Genomic DNA, 22,448 nt, shown 5'->3' on the forward strand with positions numbered 1-22,448 from the left:
AGTACTCCCGTTTACTTCAGTTCCTGGCTCGGTAAGGCAGGCAGCAGAGGCAGAGTTGGCCTCAGTGGCTACCCAGCCCCTGGCTACTCAGTCTGTTGTGACCACTCTTCCTGGTTGTCCATTGGCGTATATTAAGAGTTGCATTAGGCTGATCCAGTGACTGGAAAAATATTGCCATTTTGGAGGCGTGGAATGTTTCCTAGTTTTCAAGAGCATCAGCTGCTATTGAAAGACACGATGACTCTTCTTCATCAATGGGAGCATTTGGTTGAACAGGAAGGTGTTTTGTATCACCGTGTTTTCCGCCCAGATGGAAGGGAGGAGATCCTTCAGCTGATTTTGCCCTCTGTTTTAAAAGATAAGGTGGTAATAGGGTTGCAGGGTTGAGCGCACCGCCGAATTGGTATGGCAGAGGTGGTTTCTCCCAAGGTTTTTTCTCCATTCTGTCTCTGATGGAGTTTTGGTTCCTTGCCGCTGTCACCTCTGGCTTGTTTGGTTGGGGTCACTTCATTTACAGCGATATCGTTGACTTGATTGCAAATGAATGCACTGACACTATTTAAACTGACTGAGATGATGACATCACTGAATTCAATGATGAACTTTCTTTAACTGTCATTTTGCATTATTGACACACTGTTTTCCTAATTAATGTTGTTCAGTTGCTTTGACACAATGTATTTTGTTTAAAGCACTATATAAATAAAGGGGACTTGACTTAATATAGATGGAGTGCTCCGCTATGCTACCCCCCTTTTGAGAAAACCAGATATGCCTCAACTGAAAGCGCCTAAAGAATCTGTCCTTCCCAAACTCAAAGCATTAGAATGATGACTCAGTAAGAGTAATGATTAATTAAATAAACTCTGCCTATTGTCTAAAACTACCTATGTTCACAAATAAATGGTGGTCTGCGCTTGTCTAATACATTCTCAGTGCAGTGCACAAAGGTGTGCCAAAGATGTATAGGCTAGTAGGTAGTTGTGAGTGCAGGTGCAAACTAAATTAATATTTAGTTGAGAAACCAAATGTTTCACTGGTAGGTTTCAGAATTTATAATTTTTAAAAATAAGAAATAAAATATTTTTTTTCCTCATTACAGCACCCCATATTGACAGAAACACAGACTTGTTGACATTTTTGCACATTTATTAAAAAGAAAAACAAATATCACATGGTCCTAAGTATTCAGACCCTTTGCTCAGTATTAAGTAGAAGCACCCTTTTGATCTAATACAGCCATGAGTCTTTTTGGGAAAGATGTAACAAGTTTTTTACACCTGGATTTGGGGATCACCATTCCTCCTTGCAGATCCTCTCCAGTTCTGTCAGGTGGGATGGTAAACGTTGGTGGACAGCCATTTTCAGGTCTCTCCAGAGATGCTCAATTGGGTTTAAGTCAGGGCTCTGGCTGGGCCATTCAAGAACAGTCACAGAGTTGATGTGAAGCCACTCCTTCGTTATTTTAGCTGAGTGCTTAGGGTCATTGTCTTCTTGGAAAGTGAACCTTCTGCCCAGTCTGAGGTCCTGAGTACTCTGGAGAAGGTTTAGGTCCAGGATAACCCTGTACTTGGCCCGCATTCATCTTTCCCTTGATTGCAACCAGTCTTACTGTCCCTGCAGCTGAAAAACACCCCAACAGCATGATGCTGTCACCACCATGCTTCACTGTTGGGACTGTATTGGACAGGTGATGAGCAGTGCCTGGTTTTCTCCACACATACTGCTAAGAATTAAGGCCAAAAAGTTCTATCTTGGTTTAATCAGACCAGAGAATGCTTCAGGTGTTTTTTTAGCAAACTCCATGCAGGCTTTCATATGTCGTGCACTGTGGAGAGGCTTCTGTCGGGCCACTCTGCCATAAACCCCCGACTGGTGGAGGGCTGCAGTGATGGCTGACTTTCTACAACTTTCTCCCATCTCCCGACTGCATCTCTGGAGCTCAGCCACAGTGATCTTTGGGTTCTTCTTTACCTCTCTCACCAAGGCTCTTCTCCCCGATAGCTCAGTTTGGCCGGACGACCAGCTCTAGGAAGGGTTCTGGTCTTCCATTTAAGGATTATGGAGGCCATTGTGCTCTTAGGAACCTTAAGTGCAGCAGAAATCTTTTTGTAACCTTGGCCAGATCTGTGCCTTGCCACAATTCTGTCTCTGAGCTCTTCAGGCAGTTCCTTTGACCTCATGCTTCTAATCTGCTCTGACATGCACTGTGAGCTGTAAGATCTTATATAGACACGTGTGTGTGGCTTTCCTAATCAAGTCCAATCAGGATAATCAAACACAGCTGAACTCAAATGAAGGTGTAGAAACATCTCAAGGATGATCACAATAAATGGACAGCACCTGAGTTAAATATATGAGTGTCACAGCAAAGGGTCTGAATACTTAGGACCATGTGATATTTCAGTTTTTCTTTTTTAATTAATCTGCAAAAATGTCAACAATTCTGTGTTTTTCTGTCAATATGGGGTGCTGTGTGTACATTAATGATGAAAAAAATTACTTAAATGATTTTGGCAAATGGCTGCAATATAACAAAGAGTGAAAAATTTAAGGGGGTCTGAATATTAAAATCTGATGTCCAATTAGTAAATTACTAGTATAACTACAGTACAATTACAAAATTTAGAGTATAATGCAGAATAACACATATTTAGAATTGGTGTTCTGCATTAATCCCATCCAAGTGCAAACACAGTTAAAAACTAAAACTTAATGGCTTCTTTATGTACAGCCATGGTTCTCTATAGCACCTTAAACTACCCAAAGAACCACTGAAGAACCATTTTTCTTAGTGTATGTTTCCTGCTCTGTGGTCATTAAGTCATCGCAGATATGACACATCATGCACAATGCATACCAAATTCAGACAGACTAAACAGAACTTGGATGAAACAGGATGTGAGCCTTTAAAAAAAAAAAATATATATATATATATATATATGTATAATATACATACATGCCTGTGTGAAAAAAATAAAGCTGTAGCACATCTACCACAGTGACAAACCCATCTACCCATCCGTCTCTACCTGTGTGTCTTCTCTGGGTCACATGACTAACTAGTCACACCTGAGATCAGTGGCTGTTCAGTCTAAAGCTCAACTACCCACCCAAAAACTGCTGCTGTAAACTCTGACTCTTCAGTGGCTGATCTTACAGTCCTTCATTCAGACCCAAGATCTCCATTTACATAAACACATGACAAAGGTGTTACTAAAACAGTTCATTAAACGCATTTATTTACAGATATTAACACAAAAGTAAAAACAATGGGAAAAGAATAAAACAAAACAGTAAATTTAAATAAAGTTACATCATCAATTAAAATCTCCATTAGAAATGAATGACACTGAACTCTGATCTGGATTTGGTCTGAGCTCATGAGAGTTTGATCAGACTATCAAAATTGATTATGTGTGTGTCTCCACTGGCTCCAGCCTCCTGATCTTCAGTCTTCATCATGAGAGGTTTAATTTCATGTGATTCTGAGTTCTGGTTCTTGTTTGATCCAGTGGCAGGAGATTCATCGGATCCTGCTGCGGTCTGTGTTTAGAACAGAACATCATTTTTAAAGTATCTCTCTGATGTGGGACATCAGTTTAACAAGAAGTAAACAGTCTCCATATATTGCAGGTCTTCAGACTTTTGTATTTTTTCTAAGGACACTCACCTGAGGAATCTGATCATGCTGTGATCCGGGGTCTGCATTCTGTGCTCAGAAAAATAAATAGATTTTAAACAATATTTGCACAAGATCTTTATGCTGCTTGATGAAAAAAAAAGCTTCAAACATGATACTAACCTGACAAGTCTGCAAACATGTTCTGATTTGGGGAATCACTGTGTATTCAGAGAAAAATTAGAAGATATTCAGTGGATTATTTAAAAACTGCAAACATAGATAATACATGCTTCAGACTGTATAGTGTGCTTGAAAATTAAAGTACTATTCAGTCACAGTTGGTGAGTCACAGTATCCAGCATCCTTGTATACCAAACAGTTACAATGAATGACTACTATTTTAAATGAGATTCAGCTTCTTCCCTCTGGATGGAGGTTTTTAATTACAAGGTGTAAGACTGCTGTTTTAACTGTGGTAAATAAATGGTATGATGGTGAAATTTTGAGCAACTGTGTCGTGCAGGGATATGTACAGACTTTTTGAGGGGCAGGAGCTCTCTTAACAAAATTGTAAATATATTAGTAGTGTGCTATACAGATAAAAAAAAAAAATCAATATTTTCTGGGTTTTTATTGGTAATGATTATTAGTAGGGTTGGACCAGAATATTTGTTTGGTGGGATAGCATTCGATTTTCAAGTTTGAGATTTGAATATTCTAAATATTTATTTTTAACTTTAACTTTAAATTGAGTGAGGACAAGACAAAGGCAGTGTCTCAAATATGCGATTTGAAACTGTCCTACCACAACAGCATATCAAGTTTGAAAAAATTAAAAGTTCTGTAATTAGTGCGTCTATAGTATATTGTTGGAGTACAAAAAAAAAAAAAAAAAAAAAAAAAAAAAATCTGCATCTTTTATCCACCTTGTTAATCAGTAATTTTACATATGATAAAAATGTGCACTTAATTTGCTTGGAAAATACTTGCGTATATGGCAAAACCTACGCTAGCCCAGCCTAATAATAATTTGTCTAAATTAAAAGTATTGCTCTTAACAGACCTGTGTGTTTTGCATACTGCCAGAGGCAAACCAAGATAAAGTGGGGGCCATTATTATTAATAATACAACTTACAAAAAGTAGTTAAAACACACAATATAACATAAATTGTTTATTTTTAAAAAGTTTTATTTACATTTACAAAGGCCCATTTTTATGCATAAATTATATTTTGATATATTAAACATAAAACATTGAATAGTAATATTTGAAATGATTTAAATAATAAAAAGATACTTTAAATGTGAAATTAAAACCACCAATAGGTCACTGTTAACAGTCACTGTTAAAAAGTGAGTCATTGCGATTTAATTGAATCATTTAAATGTTTCATTAACTCAGGAACGAAACACTGTCATGTTGCTCAGAAATGCAAAATAAACCGAAGATCAATGGCTGTGGCTTTGTTTGGAATTATTTATTTTGTTGAAATTAAAAATATAGGTCCTATATTTACATTTATTCATTTAGCAGACACTTTTATCCAAAGAGACTTACAAATGAGGACAATGGAAGCAATCAAAAACAACAAAAACAGCAATGATATATAAGTGCTATAACAAGTCTCAGTTAGCTTAACACAGTACACCTAGCATGGGCTTTTAAATAATATAATAAATAAAAAGAAAACAGATAGAATAAAAAAAAAGCTAGTTCAGTTTGGCCGGACGACCAGCTCTAGGAAGGGTTCTGGTCTAGAATAGAGCAAGCTAGTGTTAGAGGTCTTTACACATACACACGCACACACACAATTGCATAGTAAATGAAAAGAAAATAGAATACAAAAAGATTAGAAAGATAGTTCGATTTTTTTTAAGAATAGAATTAGAATAGTGAGTGCGTCAAATAAAGATGGAAGAGATGTGTTTTAAGCCGATTCTTGAAGATGGCTAAGGACTCAGCTGCTCGGATTGAGTTGGGAGAGGGTCATTCCACCAGGAGGGAACATTTAATTTAAAAGTCCGTAAAAGTGACTGTGCTTCTTTGGGATGGCACAATCAAGCGACGTTCACTTGCAGAATGCATGCTTAGAGTCACAGAAGTCTGAAGTAATGAATTTAGATACATTTATAATCAAAGAGAGAGAGAAAAAAAAAAACGAACTTTTCATGTGAATTTGATTAAATGAAGTTGTATAAATATATACATATTCTGCCACCATGTCTTGAATTTGTGATCATTCTGAATGTATTTTAAAAAATGCACTGTAAATGCACACTAGACTTCACGTTTTTTTTTTCTTTTCTTTTTTTAACTATATGATGTTAGGAACGAACTAAACATTTAGAATTTTTACCTCAAGTGTGTCTTTTCTGAGTTTCTTTATGTGTGCTGTTACACCAGGGGAGCGTCTATGTGGTGGCCGGGGGGCACCGACCCCCCCTGAAATTCGATTGGCCACCACAGGTGCCCCCCCCCCCCCCCCCCCCTTGGACTTTTACTTTATCAAGTGTGGGCAGTCGAGACACTAGTGATGGGAAGTTCGGATCATTTTACCGACTCTGACTTTTGAGTCGCGTTCAGCAAAATGAACGAATCTTTTTTCGAGTCATTTCGTTCATTTTAGCAAAATGTAATTAAAATGTTACGTGTTACTTTCCCAACACATCTAGTACTTACACAAACGTCGATCACACTACAAACAATACAAAACTAAAATGCTATAAAGATACAGAAAAGATTAATTAATTCTTTACCTGGGTCTTCAGTCTGTGATTAACCAACTTGTTGGCTGGCGACAGCCTCCGACGTCACTACCGGCGCGACAATAAATCAGCACCGGGAGAGCACGTCATCATCTTCTTCATCTTCACTGACTGTTCTGTTTGAAGCGTGCATCTGAAAGAACCGGTAAGGGCGAATCTTTCTCTGTTTATCATGGTGACAACTAGCAAGCGTTTAGACGATGTGTGCATCCGTGTCGGCGTTATTTGACACCCGATGACACACGCGATCTTTGCGTCAATTGTTTGGGTGAATAGCACGCACGCGATGTCTTTGAAAAAACGCTCACAGTGCACGCAGATTGCCTCCTCAATGGAAAAAGCTCCGCTCTCGTTCGTCTCTCTTCTGAAAGAAAAAAGGCAAGCCATCTGCTTCCCGCGGTTCAGGATCTGTCCACGCTGAGGGGTGGAAGAAAATGAGCTCGTGAGAATACAGGTGGATCTGTCTGAATGGTTTAAAGAGGGACTTTCCCTTTTGCGCTCGTAAAAAAAAAAAAAAAAAAAAAGGGGGGCGGCGGACGAGAGAGAGCCTCGGGAGGATGATGTTATATCTTTAACACTTTCTGATACTGAGGTTAGTGCTCTGCTGGGTTTTTACGCAGGAAAAGCAGGAGATATTTGAGGATGGTGAAGAAGCTGAGGCTGAGCCTTCCTTTTGACCATGGCCCTCCAGCTCAGGTGAGCCTTTTTATTTCTGCATGATCTCCATACAGAGATTAAAAAGAAATGAAACATGCTGCTTACTTCTCGCATCCATCGGTTTCTGCATGAAAGTAATCTGCCGACATCGAGGTGATGCACGAAAGTGGCTATGAGGGAATACCCCCTGTAGAAAGAGCTAAAATTTTATAAATAATTTATAAATTTTTATCTGTGAAAATTTTTTCTTTTTTCTTTTTTCTTTTTCTTTCTGCAGGGGAAACATCCTCTCTTAATCTCCCTCCTTGCCATCTAAGCCCCTTCAGAAAATCATCTCGCTTAAATGGCAAGGCATACGCAGTAGCAGGTCAGGCTGTGGCTTTATTACACACGATGCTGTAGAGGCAGGGGCCTTTTTCTGATCCGCACCACGGATCTCTCTTCGTGCTACCAAGCAGGTCGCCTCCGCCATGGGCAGGACTATGTCAGCCATGGTGGCAGCGGAGAGACATCTGTGGATGAACAGACATCGGGAGGAAAGAAAATGCTTTCTGCTCGATGCTCAGGTTTCGCCTTCTGAACCTTTTGGTATTTCCATTGAGACGGCGATTTAATAAGTTCAGGGAGACGAAGGCGCGCTCTGCTGCTTTCAGATCCTTCATTCCACGAAGGTCCAGGTCTGAGCCCAAACAACATAGGGGTCCTGGTCTGTCTCGATCTGAGGATCAAAGATGGGCACAGAAGGCTAGTGTTGCAACTCACTCTCCTCCCCCACCTGCGGGCAGGGGTTAGAGTAATTGTGGGTCACAAGGAGGTAAGCAGAACCTAAGGGGTATGATCTAGACGAGGCAACGTTCTCGTCCGAATCGGAGTGATACCGAGGTATCTACTCGTTACCTTTGGGGATTTTTAACCCTCTGGAGTCTAAGAGGTTATCAGGAGAAAATAGCCTCATAACGCATAGATGCGTTAATCGACTTCAGTGGGTAAAACTTCTGCTTTTATCCTCCCCTTCCTAATTCCCCTGTAACCACCAGCTCTCCACCTGATCGAGGTTAGGTGAAAACCTCTCGCACAACAGTCTCCTATGCTGGACCTATAATGTTTTTTATGGTTCTATGTCCATAGCAAGCACCTGACTGATGGTCCAGACTAAAAGGAGGCGCCCCTTGAGCGGGGCTCTGGCGTAGGAGGGTGGGTAAATATAAATAAATAAGTAAATATAACCCTCTCTGTATATACTTATGTGTGTTTAATTGCTGGTGGTTACGTGTCTACTAATAAACTCTGTGAGTTTCCTTTGCAGTGCTCAGTTACAGTGTTTACTAAACACTCGCCAGTACCGGCTTCATGTTCCGGTATTAGGCGGCTGAGATCACAGGTTTCTGAGGGAGCCTCCTTGATCATTAGGCCTGGCACAGCACTGCAGGGAATTTTATGGATGTCCGGCCAGGTCACCCCGAGGGGTCCCCTGGCTGCTTAGTAGTGCTGTCGCATCTAGCGGGAAGTGGAGGTGGCAGTTACAGAAGTCTTCTTGTATATGCTGCCTCAGGTGATGCTCCCCTCGTCCGAGGTTTGTAAAATTGAGCTTGCCTCTCCCGTGAGATTCAGCACCTCTGCGATGCTTAGGAACCTTTAAGTACACACGCTAAGCTTTGTGTACTTTCTCAAAACCACATGGTGGTCAGTGTGCACGTGAACACTTTGCGCACTTTCTAAAAATCCACAAGTGGTAAGTTTGCACGCACTCTGCAAACTTTTTTGAAATCTTGTACGATAAGGGTTACGCGCTCTGCTCCGTTCCCTTTCTTGAGATGATCAGACCTTGGTTCCTTGGACTCCATTCAGCCAGTGTGTATTTGTTTATACACCTCAAGCATCGCTTCCCTCAACATGAGGGGCTATTTGGGTGATTCTCGTGGTAATTTAGCAGCGCTCCCCTTTTTCCCCCCCAAAAAAAGGGTCACCTATGAGCGCGCTACTCTGAGCTCGGAGTTCTCCTCTCGTATGAGATGGAGTTCTCTGTTTTTTCCCCAGAGCGCTCCAGTATTTTTTCCATAGATCGAGTTGATGGCTCTTAATCATACTGTTTTGAGATGCAACATTCCATCTATGAGCTGCTCTATCGGAGTGCCACGTGAGCCCCTCCTTAGAACAGTATTTGAAAATCCATGCTATGGTAAGTGTGCACGTGTAGTCTTTGCACACTTTCTGAAATCCACACTGTGGTAAGTTCTCACACTAGTATTCTGCTTTCTTTCTAAAATCCTATATGGTGAGGGCTTCGCGCGGTTGCTTCGTGCCCTTTCTTGAGTTGGTAAAAGCCCCGTTCATCTTGGGCGCCACTCCACCTATGTATCCTCGGATACCTATCTAAACAAGGTGTTGCTACTAGAGAACTGTTGAGACAGCTCTTTCAGCAAGCTTATGCGTAAGCTAGCGGTAGCCCCTGTGTGACAGGCAAGACTTGGTACAAATGCTAGGTTCTTAGCCATATCCCTTTAAAGGAATCTTTCCTGATTCCAAGCCTTCAGCTATACCCTGGGCCGAGGCCCTAACAATTAAGTTGGGTATGTAGCTTAGGCTTTTTGGCCGTAAGGGGTACTGTCACAGACAGCCGTCTAAACGTCCCAGGGGCAACTCCCATGGAAATAGGTAGAGTTGGTACTTAGTGATCACCATGATTCTGGCCTGCATTCCCCTCAGCATGGCGGCGGGGGTATACTGTTCCCCAAAGCGCCCCCTAGAGGACGCAGTTCGAAGTTCCCTCGAAAGGGAACTGTCTCAGGTTACGTATGTAACCATGGTTCCCTGAGTAGGGAACGGGACACTGCGTCCTCTAGCTCCCCTGCCATGCTTCGGACGCAAGCTTCAGATAAAGAAGATAATGATGTGCTCTCCCGGTGCTGATTTATAGTCGTGCCAGTAGTGACGTCGGAGGCTGTCGCCGGCCAACAAGTTGGTGTTTTTTCAATGTATGCTTCAGACACGGGTCACGACGAGGTGTTCCCCAAAGCGCCCCCTAGAGGACGCAGTGTCTCGTTCCCTACTCAGGGAAACATGGTTACATATGTAACCTGAGACAGTTTTCTCAGATCAATGTTTTTACCCCGTCAGGCTCTGCTTGCGTTGGTCGTGGTTGATTTCAATCGAATGTTCAGTCAACGTTTAATAAAACACAATAAAAGTAAAATACGCTGGGCGCTATCAAACAATATACAGTCATGTTGATTTGCATATTTTGTATCGGTTTATTTTGTGACAGTGACCACATAGAAAGATTGCACCAAATGACAATATGCACAGAATGTTGTCAGTTAAATTGTCAGGCCTAACTTAGTCATTTACACGTGAAATGACATGGATGCATTCTGTACATTTCATTCACAATTTGAATTTTTTTTTTTTTTTTTTTAAGATTGAGAATAACAGACACACATAAGTGTTTCTTTTGAAGGCAGGGAAGACAGCAGTGCCAAGCCATGAAAAGAAGTAAATATATAGGGAGTTTCTTTAAAAAATAAAAAAAATAAAAGATTTATTCTCAAATTTAAAAATCAATCGATATACAGGGATGACAAAAAACTAAAACAAAAAATGTGCTTTATTACTGCATTTGTTTACAAGTAACTTGATTCAAGTTAAAAATAATAATAAAATCAATAGGATTTACGTAATATACTGTAGAATTTCGCTTTTTTTCTGAAATCAGTTACAGTTATTAAGATTTTTTTTTAAATTAAATTAGTTACTTATGAAAATGTTAACGATTACAAAAGGGATTACATTTGAATATTTACACACATCTACAAACATAATTAATTGATTTATTTTCTAAATTGCAGACATATGGCCCTATAATTTCCGCGATAAAGAAAACACAGTGTGGTTCATAGAATCCAGTCATAAAAACGGAACTCCGGTAGCCTAACGCAGACGGAATATGCCACATTTTGGACGAATAAATCAACTGTTTAAAGGACATTATTATTATCTATTGTAAAGTTACAAGCAGAAAAATAATCATATTTTATAATAGGTTTAGGGAAAGCTAGGGCAGACAACAACACAACCCTTATGAAAATTAATGTATGGCATGGTTACCACAAATTAACCATGTTTTTTGCTACACTAACCATACATTAACCATGGAATTTTTAGTAAAAATAAACACAAATGGTCATTCATTTGCCACAAAAAAAAAAAAATAATAATATGGTTACTGTACTTGGTTGCAAAACATGGTAAATTTTTTATAGGTAAAAACATATATCATGTTCAGTATTAGTATTTTTCTGTAAAGATAGTGTAGTGATGTACTAATTTTGACATGTAGGCATTGTTAAATCTTAAGTATTAAAGTCATGAGAGAGAGATATCAGGGCAAAATAAAGAAAATGAAAAGAAGAATTAAAGTGAAGGTGCAGTTTAGGAGAGAACTTTCAATGCCAAGGAACTTGAAACTCGACATACGTTCCACTACAGCTCCGTTGATGTAGATGGGTGTGTGTGCATGACTCCTAGTCCACCTGAAGTCCACAATGATCTCCTTTGTCTTCTGGGTGCTTAGTTCCAGGTTGTTGGTGGCACACCACACAGCCAGGTGCTGCACCTCATCCCTGTAGGCTGACTCATCGTCATCCTTGATCAGACCTACCACCGTGGTGTCATCTGCAAATTTGATTATGGTGTTGGAGCCATAAACAGGAACGCAGTCATGGGTGAATAGGGAGCACAGGAGAGGGCTCAGTACGCATCCCTGTGGCACGCCGGTTTTCAGGGTGATGATGGAGGAGGAGAGGTTATCTAACTTAACAGACTGAGGTCTGTTAGTCAGAAAATCTAGAATTCAGTTGGGTGTGCTGATCCAAGCTGGCTGAGTTTGGAGATCAGCTTGGAGAGGATTACTGTATTAAATGCAGAACTGAAGTCTATGAACAGTGTTCTCATGTGTGTTTTGACTGTCCAGGTGGTTGAGGGCAGAGTGAAGTGCCGTTGAGATGGCGTCCTCTGTTGACCTATTGTGGCGATACGCAAATTAGAATAGGTCTAGTTAAGCAGGGAGACAGGATTTTAAGTGGGATGCAACCAGTTTCTCAAAGCACTTGGCAATGATGGATGTGAGTGCAACAGGACGGAATTCGTTAGGGACCGAGGCAGTGGAGTGTTTCAGTACTGGTACAATGGTGGAAGTTTTGAAGATAGTGGGGACAGTAGTTTGGGCCAGGGACAGATTGAAAATGTCCGTGAAGACCTCAGCCAGCTGCTCCACACAGGTTTTAAGCACACGACCAGGTATTCCATCAGGGCCAGCTGCTTTCCGTGCATTCACCTTATGCAGAGTGGAGTAAACATCTGAGGTGGAGAGTGTGAGAGGCAGTTCACTGGGTTGATGCTCAGCTTTGAGTAAGATCTCCTTATTATTTTGATCAAAACGAGCATAGAAGTGATTGAGCTCAATTCCGGTCGGAGCGAGTGATCCGCTTGTCCGCGGTGATCTCAGTAGCTCCGGCAGGAGTTCGCTGAAATCGAAAGGATGATCTAAAACTGTGTTGGAACACCGTTTGTTGATGTCCAAAAGTGACTGTTTACTATAGCTGTAGTTCGCATAACTAAATCGCGTGAACATGAATGAAATAACCAGGTAAATTGACACTGTTTTCTGAAATCTGGTAAGACGCTGAGCCTCGCGATGTGTTCGCGCCACCATCTTGGTCTATATAGATCCAGTGTTTTCTGTAGTTATGCAAAGCTTTGGTTTCAAAAACGGTATCAGTAAACAGTTTCTTATGATTTTAAATCTGCATTGAACTTCAGATCAAAGTAAAATGCAGAACTAAAGTCTAATTGCCAGGTGGATGTGTTCAGATTTGATCATCTTAATTCATGTGTTGAAGGATTGTGAAAGTCTGACAGTTTTGAGCTCTATATAAGGTTAACCCTGCATGCTATTAATGTTTGAAAACGATTAAAAGTTGAAAATAAACATTCATTGGAGATTTAGAAAAGTAATCAAAAGTAATCAGTTACATTAATAAATTGAATAAGTTACACTACTATTACATGTCAGGGTAGCTTGTAATCTGTAACCTATTACATTTCAAAAGTAACCATAGGTTAAATTGGGCCGGAGCGCACCGGAGTGCAGCTCTGCCTCCTTGGGTCCACAACACACCATGCCGGAGCTCAGCTCCGTCTCCTTCAGCACCAAATATTGTTATTCCACTTGAATTATTTTTCATCTCCTGGTAAATACATGACATATGAGACTGAATAATTAGCAAGACTACACAGAGACACCCAGGCTACATGGAATTATCAGACGTCATAATACATTAATCCCTTCGTTCTCTGGTTCAGCACCCTGCCCACCATCGACGTTACAATGGAAACCATGGAAACCCGCGAACGTCTAGCAAATTTCAGTCTTTTAAATTCAACTGCTCGATGGGCTCATTGTGCGGTCTAATTCTTTATCGATCATACGTGAATATTTGGTTTAATTTAACTCAGATAAATAAGATACGTAATTATTCAAACACATCCGACAACTTCATTTTCTTATGTGACTAATGTAGCCTCGCTCACACTGTTTAGTTTTTCATTTCATTTGTCTGCTAAGGCCATAGCTGCCAACTCTCACGCATGTACACTCTCACGTGACGCCACACATCAATTTTCTCACGCACAGTAAAATCGCAAAGCAAAGAGGACACGGAGACCAACAGACAAGACAGAGCAGGATACTTATGTTATAAAAAATAATCTCATCTCTCAGATTATGTCAATTTTATTTCGAAATTCAAGCAATAAATACCATTTTGGCGCTTGTAAATGTGATGTGACAGATCCCTACAGCGTCACGTGAACGGATGATCTCTAGCTAATGCACAATGTTAAATACAGTTTTTGTTATAATAAATAAAAACGCATTATATGTCTGGCCTGATTAGGTTTTTTTTTTTGTTTTGTCTTGAATGCCTATCTTGTGTAGCCTACCTAATATTTATCCAAATGAGTCAATATCGAATCAAATCACAAGCACTGAACTGAATTTAAATCATAAAACTTGTCAAGCAATAAAAAAGTAACTTATCAGAAATTGTACCATGTAAACAATATAAATTGTTGTTACTAAACCTAATACAATTCTGCTTAGTTACTAAAATGTTCGTTTTTTTAAACACCAATTTGATATTTAAAAATAAAATATTTAAAAAGTATATAATTATCTAGCATCTGACTAATTCATGCATGCAGTCCAGGATGGTCCCAGAGCATGAGCTGGCACTTTTTGATCCAATAAATGTGTTGTCACCTGACACCTGACCCTTTCCAGTGCCAACAAGAACTGAGGAAGCTGTGTGATAGTCAGGCAATGAACTACTGTAGTGTCAAACAAGGAAAACCCAAACATGGCAATTAAAGAGGGTCTTCTGAAATCAAAACACACAGTAGATACTAGGGATGGCAGAGTTCGCTGAAAAAAAAAAAACCATACCGTTCGGTTTACCACACACGGTTCGCACGCGCTGGGACCGCGGTTCAATTTAAATCTGACAAAGCATCTGTAATATGGTTTGCTACAAATAGCACGTAAAACAAACAGGGTTCAGTTAATATATGCTTCTGTTGATGAATGCGTATTCTGGATTCCTAGACATTACAACAACAGCGATGAGGAGGGAAAAAAAAACCTGGACAAATCATTCACTCTTGATCAATGTGAATGCCGTATGCTGGATTGAGATCTGTACTTTATTCAATTTCTGTACCTAAAAATGTATGCTAGACCTGCCTAAAATAATATAATAATAATAATAATAATAATAATAATAATAATAATAATAATAATAATAATAATAATATTATTATTATTATTATTATTATTATTATTATTATTATTATTAGTGGGAAGTCGTGGCCTAATGGTTAGAGAGTCGGACTCCCAATCGAAAGGTTGTGAGTTCGAGTCCCGGGCCGGCAGGAATTGTGGGTGGGGGGAGTGCATGTACAGTTCTCTCTCCACCTTCAATACCACGACTTAGGTGCCCTTGAGCAAGGCCCTGAACCCCCAACTGCTCCCCGGGCGCCGCAGCATAAATGGCTGCCCACTGCTCCGGGTGTGTGCTCACAGTGTGTGTGTGTGTTCACTGCTCTGTGTGTGTGCACTTTGGATGGGTGAAATGCCATACCAAAACTGTGACTCTAAAACCGTGAAACAAACTGAACCGTGAAAAAGTTGAACTGTGCCACCCCTAGTAGATACACTGGCTGTGAGCACAGATGAGTGTGAAATGGGATTGTCAGTGATGAATATTATTGTTTCATTGCTGAGAGTTGTCAGGTTGTAAGTTTGTTGAGAAGTGGGTGATGACAGGGAGGTCAGCAGACCATGCTGCCTGTAGACAAAATACAGCATAAACCAGAGGAGCCTGCATTTACTCCTATTTGGAAGCTGATGAATGCGTGAATTGTAGTATGTGAATAAGTAAATCTGATGTATTTAAAGTGTAAACTGTTATGTCTGCACAAGTGTTGTTCGGGTTGTTGAATAATGCATTGAGTTGAGTAATTACCTCCCGTGTCGGTGTGATTTAAGTGACAAACAGCCAAGTATGGTGACCCATAATCAGAATTTGTGCTCTGCATTTAACCCATCCGAAGTGCACAAACACAGAGCAGTGAACACACACACACACACACACACACACACCGTGAACACACACCCGGAACACACACCCGGAGCAGTGGGCAGCCATTTATGCTGCGGTGCCCGGGGAGCAGTTGGGGGTTCGATGCCTTGATCAAGGGCACCTAAGCTAAAAATGGTAAAGTATTTATCTTTGTTTGAATTACTACTCAACCTTACCTTACACATTAATACTGGAAAAATAGCCCCTTTGGTGCAATTTATGGCGCGATTTTTAATGATGACCACCGTAAATAAGGGCTCCCCCTCCCTGCAAAAGCCAATTTAACCACTGAAAGTAACCATCCCAACACTTATAAAACACGCATTGCTTTTGTTTTTGTCCCAATATTCTGAACACTTTTTCTATGTACACAAAAGGCCTATTTCTCTGAAATGTTGTTCACAAATCTGTGTAGAAAGCATAATAGGTTCTTTTGTATTTTGTTGTACCCCGCTGCTCATGTCCCGTGTAGACATGGTGTTAGAGAGAAGAATATGTTCATCCCCCTCCCTCCAAAGCTTTCAATATTTAATGTTAATTACTACTAAGGTTCGAAGCTCAAAAAATGGTATTCGGACCAGCCCTAATAATTAGAAAATATTTTGCTCAATTTCTCATTGAGTCTGTTATTGTGCTGGTATCATTAAGGACTACCGTGGACAGTTTTTGATATTGTGCATATTCTGTGTGGTGATCAGTTCACAACATTGATAGAAAATAATATTTTAAAATGTTTCAATTTTTTTTTTTTTTTACCCGTTATGAGCATTTTTAACTTTTTTTCCATAATGCATAATTTGGGCTGTTAGCAAGCAAATTAAATAGGTTTTGACAAAAATCATATTTGCAATGGAGAAAACACAAAAGTGGCATTTAGGTTACATTTACATTTAGTCACTTTGCAGACGCTTTTACCCAAAGTGACTTAAAATTGGGGTATACATAAAGTGATTATTCTTAAAGAGGCAAACAGATACAGGAAGTGCTTGTAATACTACGTTTCAGCACTCTTTTTTCTTAAAATTATAATTTAATAAATAAATGTTAAATAAAACCTATATTCATAATAAAAACAGCTTGCTTGTGTTAAATTTTTCTTTTACCCCCATTATTACCCCGTTCTATGTAAAGTGCTTTGAGTGCCCAGAAAAGCTCTATATAAATGCAAGTTATTATTATTATTATTATTATTATTATTATCGTTAACATTACATCCCAGGATAATGCATTAAATATTTCTCTAACTCAATTAATTACGTATTTTAACATTTACTAAGCACTCTTTTTTTCTGGTTTGAGACCTTCGTATGCCATATAGATTTCTCCTGGTTGCTGTTTTGGATTTGTTTACTGGATTTGTGAGTGTCTTCACACTACTTTGATAAACATCTAGTGACAATTTATTCATCATTGTGATATTTGAAATCTTTGAACTATGATCTGTTTAACTGTTTGTCTGAAAATTAAAATAATTGAGGATTTATACTCACAGGGTGCCAATACTAGTGAAATCAGCAGGGATAAGAGACAAAGACATTCAGAAGAAAAGACAATGATCTTCAAATCTCCCAGTGCTCCTTCACCATTAACTGAGAATATAAATATTACAGAGAATACAATAAGATTTAAATAATGGTATATGAAGAATACATTTCATCTTAACAACATCAACAATCATTTATTGGCCATAGTAATGCTTTTGTATGGTTTAATTGTGCAACATACTAGATATACTGTAGGTAAATTCCAATAAGGGAAAACAGAATTATTTTTTCCTTGAGATGCGTTGAACTTAATTAATGTTCATAATACATGCTGTCCATGATGATTATTTATCATTTAATGAATTATAGAAATATTTTAACTCCGTTTAATTAGATGAAATATTGTATGATGTTAAGTGTTTATTTGCTTACTTGTTTTCAGTATCAGTTCAGTCATCAGAGCACCAGCGTTCAGTACCACTAGGACAACTGATCCGAGCAGATACACAGGAACAAATGTAGGAATATCTGTGAGTTTGATTAATAGAAGTTATTATCTTCATTTCATAAAAAAAAAAAAAACAGTTAAATAAAATGTTGAAAATTAGAAAAACATCAATATTAAACAACAGATTAAACTACTGGTTCTGCATTTAGTCAGTCTCCACATACAGTAGATGTAGTATCTTTCAGATAAGTTGCATTAATCTGTTCAGAAATTGACAGACTTCAGCTTTTCACTCTTCTTCTGCTCATCCGAAACTGACTGCCTGGAAGTGTATTTTGATAGCATTTATTTGTCAATATATCCTTTATTTTACTGCTTTACAGATATGACTGCTTCCTAAGGCTTAAAAGTGTCTTCCAGTTCAAACAAAATCAATAATAATAATAAAAAGGGCCATCTTGAAGATAAATGTGATTTTTCAAAATATCAAAAGGTTATATGCTCAATATAAGGGGGGTGAATACTACCATAAACACCCTCAAAACAGGATTTTCAAAACAGTTTGAACAAACCAAAAAAAAAAAACACAGAAGGTTTGAAGACAACAACTAGAGTTGGTAGAAAAACCTAAAAGTAAGATGATCAAAGCAGATGTAAACACTGTACCTGTATCATCAAATGACCGTTCAAATATCCACACTGTCCAGAGTAACTGAAGAAATCCAATCACAAAAGTCCATCCACTATGATCTGCACATGAGATTAAAAGAAAAATATCACCTATCAGTGTTTTTTTTTAAAGTGACATCACAAATAAGCTTTTGACACACATTTCAAGATGTAATTTTCACATTTTGCTTGTTTTCAGACCTTATTTTAATATTATTTCTGTTTTATGGATTTTGTTTCTTACTCAAGTTTCCTTCCTGTTTCTGAGTTTATCACTATACAGTAGTTACTGATTAAGTACATCAACAGCGTTGTGTTTAGTTACTAATTTTCTTATTATTCTTCTGTATTTATAGCCCTTTGTTTTCTTAGTTATTTATTATGTGAAGTTCCTGTGCCTTAAAGGTTTTTTTTCTTTTGCGACAATGTTTGTGTGTGTGTGTTTTGATTAGTTAATAAAGACTGTGTATTCAGCCTCCATCATCCCTGGACAATAGTGAGTTATACTAAAATCTTTCAATTCTTAATATATTTAAAATATGATCACACCTTTATCACTTTCCAGAACCATGATGTAGAAAAAGACCATAACAGCATTAATTAATAACATCAGCATTAACCACACTGATCTCCTGACCAGAGGTGAACCTGGAAAATAAATAAATAAAATAGTGTTTAATAAACATGTTTAAACCAGATGCATAATAAATTTGTGTGTGTGTATATATATATATATATATATATATATATATATATATATGGCGACAGAGCGCATCCACTCATTAGATTTTCCACCGAGGAGCCGAGAAGGTATTATCAGGGAATGAGGGTTACGTACGTAACAGAAGTCGGTCACTACGAGTTATGTCGAACGACATTAGGGGTCTGTGGAAAATGCCACAACCTGAACACTGTCACAACCCTGTGGCACTGCAAATATTGACAAACCTCACGTAAAGAGGTGATGTGGAGTTATTAATATGGACTGATATGGAATGGTTCTCTGAGGCAGGACCTTTCTTGTAATAGGGATGGAACTGCCAGAAAAGACTGACAGTGAGGCCTTGGAGAGGCTTTTATTAACAGAAATCATAAAACGGGATTAAAGTGGCCAAAGGGGGAGAGTGTCCAAAACAACAGGGGATCTGGTGTCCTCAACGCACCCCTCCTGGACCCACGAGGACACCAGTGTGCATGCACAGGGAAGAGACCGGTCTCCCGAGGAGAGGCGCGTTGGGCTTTTAAACAGCGGTGGTGATGAGGCTCCATTTCCTTCAGGTGTGCCCCATCACACGCCACCAGCCCTGACTCATCCAGCACCCCTCCTCTCACACACCCACTCCAGTCGGGAGCCTGGTGAAGGGCGGCGATTTGGGACAGGGTGCCGATGACAATCAGGGAGGAGGCAGCTGACTCGTCACTATATATATACACTTGTATTAGGTTTCACATAACGTGTACATGTTTTACTAGTAAGACTTTCTCCAAACTATAATTGCCGACTAAATGTATAATCAGGTAAAAAATTATGAAGTTGCATTTCCATCATCTAAATGTTCTACTGTACTAGTATCAGTGACCATCAAAATAATGTTAATAATGTAGTTGTCCAGCATCAGCTGCCATAACTGCCCCAAGGCTATATGCACTGCCAGCAACTCCAGACAGTTGATGTACCAAAGCTGTCAAGGTCCTGTCCAAGACCACGAGGCTGCCTGCCCCGTGCATGCGTGCATGCACACTGGTCATAATGGGTATTGAGACAAGATGGCGGATTTGGCAAGGTGTGTCATCAATATAACAAATATAACAAATCTACTCAGATATTTGGATCTTTGGGAACATATCGGTGCAGAAAAATCAATGGCAACAAGAAAAGCAGCCGAGATGGAAGAAATAAAGGCTTCCTTAAAGTTGCTACTCAACAACAAATTATCCTGGCCCTCATGGAGGACATACGTAATCTAAGAGAAATAGTAAATCTGAGAGACAAAAAGATTGACGAACTTGAACAAAGGATTGATGCATTGGAACAACAAACTTGGAGTAAAGATGTCATCATTACTGGACTACAGACAAAGCATCATAGCTATGCTAGAGCAGCAGCTGGAGTAAATGAAGGCGAGGATGCCCTCTCAGAAGAATTGCAGACATTGGAACAACAGGTTTTGCTGTACCTAAGCAGTATACACATCAATCTGGATGAGAGTAATATCTCTAGCTGCTATGCAATCCCAAACTTAGTATTCACTAGGTTTATAGAGCAGCAAAGGAAACCATTCCACAATGTGCATGTTTAGAAAACATTTTCTATGCTTCTAGTTTCAAGTATATCTGAAGAGTTCAGATGCAAAAGCCTCTAAGTGCCATCTGAAATTTTCTTATGAGTTTTTTTTTTTTTTCAAGCTCGTATTTAAGTTCAGTAATTTAACTTAAATGACCATTAATAGGTAATTTCCATTGCCAGTAATGTGAAATAAGTGAACATAAACATACAAGCTTGATAAAAATGATCATTATTGAAGGAAATTTCAGATGGCACTTAGAGGATTTTTCATCTGAACTCTTCATATTTAGAATAACCTAAATAACTGCATCAAACAGAGGGGCGTGTTTTACTAATAATTTGTTTATTTTTGCACAAGGCACTACATCGTTTTAATTATTTTGGTGTTATCAGAATACATAACACTTTAAAATTAAACTTACCAAAATAATTGAGTAAAAATTCAATAAAAGCCAATGTCATGTATGTATTTGTGGTGGTATGGAATACTATTTTATAAAGGTTTCAAGGAAATAATAAAAGTTAAATTACTTAAATAGTTAATTTATAAATATTGTTATTTTTAAAGTTTAATGTTAACTTATTTCTACTCAGTTTTATTTATTAATGTACCAGATGCAGTTACTCAGATTTACTACATTTTTTAGAGTGTATCCTCCATCTGTTTACATCTGTAGATTTCTTCTAAATTCAGCAATTTAGATTTCTAAATTTCAGGGGGAAAGACTCTTGATGTAAGTCAATAACTGGGGACGTTTTATATGCAAATTAGGCGTCAACTAGTTAAAATGCGCACATTTGCATCTAATTGACAGGGAAATGCAGGTAAATAGGATAAACAAAATAACTAAAGCATATCACCTGGTGGTGATATATGCTTATTTTATTAACTTATTTTATTACATGGCTTGGTTGAATTCCAATGTAGAATGCGGTCTGTTATAACCAACAGACCGCTGAGCGGAGTATAACAGACCGTTGCCATGAACAACAGAGCGTTGCTATGGACTCACAGGATTCTAACCGTAGAGACGGAGCGGACTATTTTCTTTAGCGGAAGCAATACAATCGGGAGAGGGAGCGCTTCAGAACTCCTGACCTGATATTAGATACTATATTTCAATAAATATATTTGTTTGACAGGGAAGCTGTGTGTAAACAGAAATATATATTATTTTTCAAAAATTAAAAAAAAGCATCCCAGAAAAAAGGGCACTTTCTCTCCAGGAATAAAAAGGGCAGGTGCTCAAGCCCCCTTTCTATGTGTGCACGTGCCTGAACACAACCATAGATGATATGTCTGACCAGGATGAACTTAAGAGGTATGATTTTGATAAGGAAATTGATCCAGATATGCATTACTATAATAATCTTGATATAAATTGTAATTATTACACCGAACATGAATTCAACAAGAGTGTGGAAATGTATGGTGCTCTGTCTGTCCTACATCTCAATAGCAGAAGTCTATGCAAAAATTATTCTTTTAATCAAACAATTTCTTAAGTTCTTCAAAAAATTGACTATAATAGCTATACCAGAGACTTGGCTTGATGATGACAAAGTGACATGGGTCTTGAGGGATATGACTTGTATACTACCAATTGGAACAACAAAAAGGGCGGAGGAGTTGCTTTGTATATAGATAAATCATTAAGAAGTAAAATTTAAAAAAATGTTTCATACACCATAGACAAAGTTCTGGAATTGTGTAACAGTGGAAATTGAAGTAGAACGCTTCAGAAACATAATAATTAGCTGTGTGTACAGACCACCAGGAACCAGTTTATCAACATTTAATAAAAAAATTGCAGA

General features: G+C 38.6%; 1 protein-coding gene across 2 annotated transcripts in view; it reads right to left on the reverse strand.

Moving 5' to 3' along the window:
* Positions 1-2,997: 2,997 nt before the first annotated feature.
* Positions 2,998-22,448, reverse strand: part of LOC132149702 (uncharacterized) — a 57,643-nt gene continuing 38,192 nt past the window's right edge. For both annotated transcript variants that reach the window (XM_059559111.1, XM_059559110.1), the window contains exons 11-17: positions 18,896-18,994; positions 18,344-18,427; positions 17,662-17,757; positions 17,236-17,334; positions 3,806-3,843; positions 3,674-3,712; positions 2,998-3,546 (exon numbers count right to left, since the gene is read on the reverse strand). In XM_059559111.1, coding sequence (XP_059415094.1) covers positions 3,382-3,546; positions 3,674-3,712; positions 3,806-3,843; positions 17,236-17,334; positions 17,662-17,757; positions 18,344-18,427; positions 18,896-18,994 — 620 coding nt within the window. In that variant the 3' untranslated portion in view covers positions 2,998-3,381. The remainder of the gene's footprint in view (positions 3,547-3,673; positions 3,713-3,805; positions 3,844-17,235; positions 17,335-17,661; positions 17,758-18,343; positions 18,428-18,895; positions 18,995-22,448) is intronic.

The sequence above is a fragment of the Carassius carassius genome, chromosome 9, assembly GCF_963082965.1.
Source record: "Carassius carassius chromosome 9, fCarCar2.1, whole genome shotgun sequence".
Classification (NCBI taxonomy): domain Eukaryota; kingdom Metazoa; phylum Chordata; class Actinopteri; order Cypriniformes; family Cyprinidae; genus Carassius; species Carassius carassius.